The sequence below is a fragment of the Lichtheimia ornata genome (genome assembly GCF_029851405.1).
Source record: "Lichtheimia ornata isolate CBS 291.66 chromosome Unknown scaffold00057, whole genome shotgun sequence".
NCBI classification, from domain to species: domain Eukaryota; kingdom Fungi; phylum Mucoromycota; class Mucoromycetes; order Mucorales; family Lichtheimiaceae; genus Lichtheimia; species Lichtheimia ornata.
In genome coordinates, this window is record NW_026695377.1 from 210225 (window position 1) to 216812 (window position 6588).

The 6588-nt window shown below is 42.5% G+C and overlaps 1 protein-coding gene across 1 annotated transcript; it reads right to left on the reverse strand.

Annotated features, from left to right (window-relative positions):
- Positions 1-2745: 2745 nt before the first annotated feature.
- Positions 2746-3099, reverse strand: O0I10_009653 (uncharacterized protein; the record flags this gene model as incomplete). The annotated part of the gene is made up of 1 exon (XM_058489640.1): positions 2746-3099. The coding sequence occupies one exon, from the start codon at positions 3097-3099 to the stop codon at positions 2746-2748; it is 354 nt and encodes a 117-aa protein (XP_058339676.1).
- Positions 3100-6588: the final 3489 nt, after the last annotated feature.

Genomic DNA, 6588 nt, shown 5'->3' on the forward strand with positions numbered 1-6588 from the left:
TTCGCCATTCGCTATTTCCATATCAACGTGACCTTGCCTCTTGCCATACGCCAAAAGACTGCTTGAATTGTGGACCACAATGTGATTCATTGTGAACGGCAAATAGATCTTATTTGAGCGAGGTATGATGATTTTACATCGTAAAGCACCATTGGCGCCTGCTATTGCCATATCATCGAGACAATGTTATAAACCTAAAGGCTGCGTGGATTGCAGGCTACAATATGATGCATTGCGAATGGCGAATAGAACCAATTTGAGCAAGGTATGATGATTTTCCGTTGTAAAGCAACGTTATTGCCTGCTTCTGCCATATGAAGGTGACCTTGGTATACGCCGAAACACTGGCTGAATTGCGGGATACAATTGCTATGCATCGCCAATGGCGAATAGATCCAATTTAACCGAGGTATGTAGATTTTGCATTGTAAAGCAACATTCATGCCTGCTATTGCCATATCAACGTGATCGTGGTATACAGCAAAAGACTGCTTGAATCCGGTGCCACAGTGTCATGCATCGCAAATGGCGAATAGATGCAATTGGAGCAAAGTATGATGTTTTTCCATTGTAAAACAACATTGGTGCCTCTCACTGTCACATAATCGTCGCCCTTGTTATACGTCAAAAGCCTGCATGAATTGCGAGCTACATTGTGATGCATCGCGAATGGCGAAGAGATCCAATTTGAGCTAGGTATGATGGTTTAACATTGTAAAGCGACAATCGTGCCTGCTACTGCCATATCAACGTGACCTTGGAATACAGCAAAAGACTGCGTTGAAAGCGGGCTACAACGTAGTGCATTGCTAATGGCGAATAGATACAATTTGAGCGACGTATGATGGTTTACAACGAAAAGTCGAAAAGTAACGTTATTGCCTCCCACTGTCATATCATCGAGATCTTGTTATACAGCAAAAGGTTGCTCAGGTTGCTGGCTACAATGTGGTGCATTGCGAATGGCGTATAGATCCAATTTGATCGATGTATGATGATTTTTCATTGAAAAGTAACTTTGTCGCCTCCTCCTGTCATATCAACGTGACCTTGGTATACAGCAAAAGACTGCATAGATTGCTGGCTACAACGTGGTACATTGCGAATGGGGAATAGATCTGATTTGGGCGAAGTATGACGATTTTCACATGAAAAGTAACGTTATTGCCTGCTACTTTCATATTAACGTGGCCTTGTTAGATAGCCAAAAGGCTACGTTAATTGGGGGCTACAGCGTGGTGCATTGCCAATGGCGAATTGGCCTGATTTGGGCGAAGTATGATGACTTCACAATGAAAAGTAACATTATTGCCAGCTACTGCCATATCAATGCCACCTTGTTATATAGCCAAAAGGCTGCGTTGATTGGGGGCTACAACGTGGTGCATTGCGAATTGCGAATAGATCCGATTTGAGGGAGCTATGATGATTTTATATTGTAAAGTAGCATTATTGCCCACTACTGCCATATGAACATGATCTTGTTATATAGCAAAAGACTGCTTGAATGGCAGGCTACGATGTGGTATATTGCGAAAGGTGAATAGATCCAATTTGAGCGAGGTGTGGTGATTTAACATTGTAAAGCGACATTCGTGCTTGCTACTGCCATATCAATGTGACCTTGTTATACGTCAAACGAGTGCTTGGATTGCGGGCCACAATGTGATGTATTGCGAATGGCGAAGAGATCCGATTTGAGCGAGGAAGGATGATTTTACTTTGTAAAGCACCATTCGTGCCTGTTATTGCCATATCAATATGACCTTTTTATACAACAAAAGGCTGCAGGCTATATGTGGTGCATTGCGAATGGCGAATAGATCTGATTTGAGCGAGGTGTCATGATTTCGCATTGAAAAGTAACGTTGTTTGCCTGGTACTGCCATATCAACGTGGCATTCGTATACGCCAAAAGGCTGCTTGAATTACGGGCTCCAACGTAGCGCATTGCGAATAGGGAATAGATCTGCTTTGAGTGAGGTATGATGATTTAACGTTGTAAAGCAACATTGGTGCCCGCTACTGCCATATCATCGTGGCATTTTTATACAGCAAAAAGACCTGCGTCGATTGCGACTTACAACGTCGCGCATTGCGAATGGCGATTAGATCCAGTTTGAGCAAGGTACGATGATTTTGCATTGTAACGCAACGTTATTGCTTGCTTCTGCCATACCACCGTGTCCTTGTTGTACTGCAAAATACTGCGTTGAGTCGGTGCTACAATATGGTACATTGCGAATAGTAAATAGATCTGATTTGAGCGAAGTAAGATGATTTTACAGTGAAAAGTAGCATAGTTGCCTGCTACTGCCCTATCACCATGATCTTGGTATATATAGCAGAAAGCTGCGTTGATTGGGGGCTACAGTGTGGTGCATTACGAATGTCGAATAGATCCGATTTGAGCGAAGTAGAATGATTTGGCAACGAAAAGGAACATTTGTGCCTGCTACTGCTATATGAAAGTGACCTTGTTATACAGCAAAAGGCTGCTTGAATTGCGGGCTACTACATGGTTCATTGCGAATGGCGAATGGATCCGAATTCAGCGAAGCATGATGATTCTACATTGTAAAGTAACATTATTGCCCACTACTGCCATATCAACGTGATCTTGTTATAGAGCAGAAAGCTGCGTTGATTGCTAGTTACGATGATGGTGCATTGCGAATGGCGAATACATCTGATTTGAGTGTGGTATGATGTTTTTGCATTGAAAAGCAACACTGGCGCCTGCTGTTACCATATCGTCGTGTCATTGGTATACGCCAAAGGCTGCGTTGATTTTTGGCCACGATGATAGTGCATTGCGAATGGCGAATAGAGCTGATTTGAGCGAGGTATCATGATTTTGCATTGTAAAGCAACGTTATTGCCTGCTTCTGCCATATCATCGTGGCCTTGGTATACAGCAAAAGGCCGCGTTGATTGCTGGCTACAATGCGATGCATCGCGATAGCGAATAGATCCAATTTCAGCGAGGTATGTCATTTTAACATTGTAAAGCAACGTTGTTACCTGCTGCTGCCATATCCACGTCACCTTGTTATTCAGCAAACAGCTGCTCGAATTGCGGGCCACAATGTACTGCATTGCGAATGGCGTATAGATCTGATTTGAGCGAGGTATGATGATTTTGCATTGGAAAGTAACGCTGTTGCCTCCCGCTGTCGTATCATCGTGACCTTGTTATACACCAAAACGCTGGAATGATTACTGGCTACAACGTGGTGCATTGCAAATGGCGAATAGACCCAATTTGAGCGAGGTATGATGTTTTTTCATTGAAAAGTAACGTTATTGCCTCCCACTATAATATCAGTGAGACCTTGCTATACAGCAAAAGACTGCTTGAATTGCTGGCTACAATGTGATGCATTACAAATGGCGAATAGATCTGATTTGGATGAAGTATGACGATTTTACAATGAAGAGTAGCGTTATTGCCTGCTACTTCCATATTAACGTGACCCTGTTAGATAGCCAAAATGCTGGGTTGATTAGGGGTTACAACGTGGTACATTGGTAATGGTGAATAGATCTGATTTGAGCGAAGTACGATGGTTTTACATTGAAAAGTAACGTTCTTGCCTTCCACCGCCATATCATCGTGACCTTGTTATACAGCGAAAGATTGCGTTGATTGTAGGCTACAATGTGTTGCATTGCGAATGGCGAGTAGATCCAATTTGCGCGAGGTATCACGTTTTTTCATTCAAAAGTAATACTGTTGCCTGCTACAGCCATATCAACGTGACCTTGTTATACGTCAAACAAGTGCTTGAATTGCGAGCTACACTGTGATGCATTGCAAAAGGCTGCATTGATTGCTGGCTACACGTGGTGTATTGCGAATGGCGAAAGGCGAATAGATCCAATTTGAGCAAGTTACGATGATTTTGCATTGTAAAGCAACTCTGGTGCCTGCTATTACCATATCGTCGAGACCTTGTTATACAGCATCAGTGGATATACAAGGCACCGCAATCAAATGGCAGGATGATTGAGGATCGAGCACACGCGAATGGATTTATTTTAGAGCCGCCACTTTAACAGCACTATGATGCGACCACATGCCTCTGATTGGGATTACGAAAAGGATGGGCCAATAGATTTTGATTACAAATGGCGGTATCATTGAGTATACGCATATGGGTTTATTATACGCCCATTTCCACTATCACATATACATGACTCTTTTTGGGATAAGGGCAAAGATGGATCATTGACATTGGCAGATATACAAACGGCAGGAAAGTTAGCTACACGTGCATGGATTTATGGTGCGGTCACCTCAATAGCGCTTGGAGATATCTATCATGGTTACATCGACGTATCCGTCGTTGGCAAGAGCGAGGGGATGGATCAAACGAAATGCAAGGGACATACAACTGGAAGCATCATCAGCTACATGGGTATGGATTTATCATACACCCAGCTTCCGCCATCACGAGTACATGTCTGTTTTTGGGTTCACGACGTAGATGGATAAAGGATTGGTAGGGAATACAACAACAGCAGCATCACCGAGTTCATGCGTATAGATCTATCATGCACCCGTCTCTTATTGAGATAACGACAAGGATGGATCATTGGGATTGGCAAAGGACATACGAATGGCAGCATCATCATGTACATGCATGTGGATATACTATACACGCATATTCCACCATCATGACCACATGGCTCATTTTGGGTTAAGAACAATGATGGATCAAAGGGATTGGCAGGGAACGTGAATATACAGCAACAGCAGCATTACCGAGTTCATGCGTCTGAATTTATCATACACCCACCTCGCATAATCTCTTACTGGGATAACGACAAGGAAGGATCAAAAGGTTTTGGAGTTGGATACACAAAGCAGTGTCATCATCATGTTCGTGTGTATGGATTTAATTTATCCAGCCATCTAACGAGCACTTGGAGACATCTATCATCATCGCTTTCATATATCATTCGTTGGCAAGAGCGAGAGAATGGATCGATGGATTGGCAGTGAATATACAAATGGCAGCATCACCTGGTACACACGATTGCATTTATTATGCACACATGTCTACAGCACTTGGAGACATCGTCCACATGGCTCTTTTTTGGATAAATACAAGGATGGCTCATTGGTATTAGAAAATGGCAGTGTATATACCGCAACAGCAGCATCACCTGGTACACTGGTAGGGATTATTAAATATTATACACCAACCCATTTTGCACCATCTCTCCTTGGGATAACGATAACAATAAGGAAGGATCCAAGGGATTGGCAGTGGATATTCAAGGCACCACAACCAAATGGCAGCATCATCGAGTACACGCGTTTGGATTCATTGTAGTTGTACATCCATCTTTCACCATCGCCTATACATGGCTCTTTTTAGGATAAGGAAAAGGATGGATCGTTCATATTGTTATTGGATATACAAGCGGTACCACAATCAAATGGCAGCATTCAGCATGTACATGGCTACATGGGTGTGGATTTATTATGCATCATCTCTTATTGGCGTGCATTTTGGATGACAAACCTTGGAATCAGGAATCACACATGCACTTCAACAACTACAAGCGCTCATAGTACGCCATCGCTTCGTTATTCGTTACCAATGTCAATTGCAGCAGCTGACATTAGCTTCGTCATCTGCTGGTTGTTTTGACCCTTGCTATTTATTGGACACAGGCTTGACCTGCAGCTTTCTTTACACAAGCAGCAAGCAGCATACATCAAACGCGTTCTTTGGCTGTAGATGTAGGGATAAACAAGGAAAGTGTTTGGCAGGCGCTACAATGATGGGTGAAAAGGGTATACTACAAAGAAAGGAATGGCGCTTTTATTTGTCAAGGTAAATGACTCGGATCTATGACGATAAAGTAATCAGCATTCAACCATGGACATGAACATCTGTAGCCCATTCCATACATGATTTTATTACTTTAGGGGTATGATCGGCAGATCGGGGGATAGATGGACATCAGACTTGGATTATCAGGTAAACTCGATAGTACTTTCTATGCATAGGATGATGCATTCATTATATAGCTGGTACTGGAGGAGCATCCACCATCGTGATACACATAATGCTGAGGCTGGGAGAGGGCAGTAAAATGTGGACATGTCATAATACATGTTTCCTTCATCAAAGCGAAAATGCTATGATGGCTGCCTGTAATCGGCGCAATGGTGGCTTTGTTCATCTGCTAGTAGTTGAGAGATGGTTTTCGATTATGGAGCACGTGATATTATCATGACGTCATGTATCATCATTGCATGTTTTTAAACGAAGCGCCTAAGATTTCATAGCAATCGCATCTCATTTGTATGTGATTCATTTATTGGATAGCGGGGACATAACACAACAACGTTTATTACTATAGCAAGTGAGACTGAGAATGGAAAAGGGTAATAAAATGTAGGCATATTATAAGACATGCTTTAATCATTGCAATGAAAACATCATCATTGTTGCATGCAATCGATGCATAGATGGATTTCTCATATTGCTAGCGATCAAAGCGACTTCCATCATTGATACAGGGCATGAAAACGGAGGCAGAAAAGAGGAGGCATCAAAGCAGGACTAA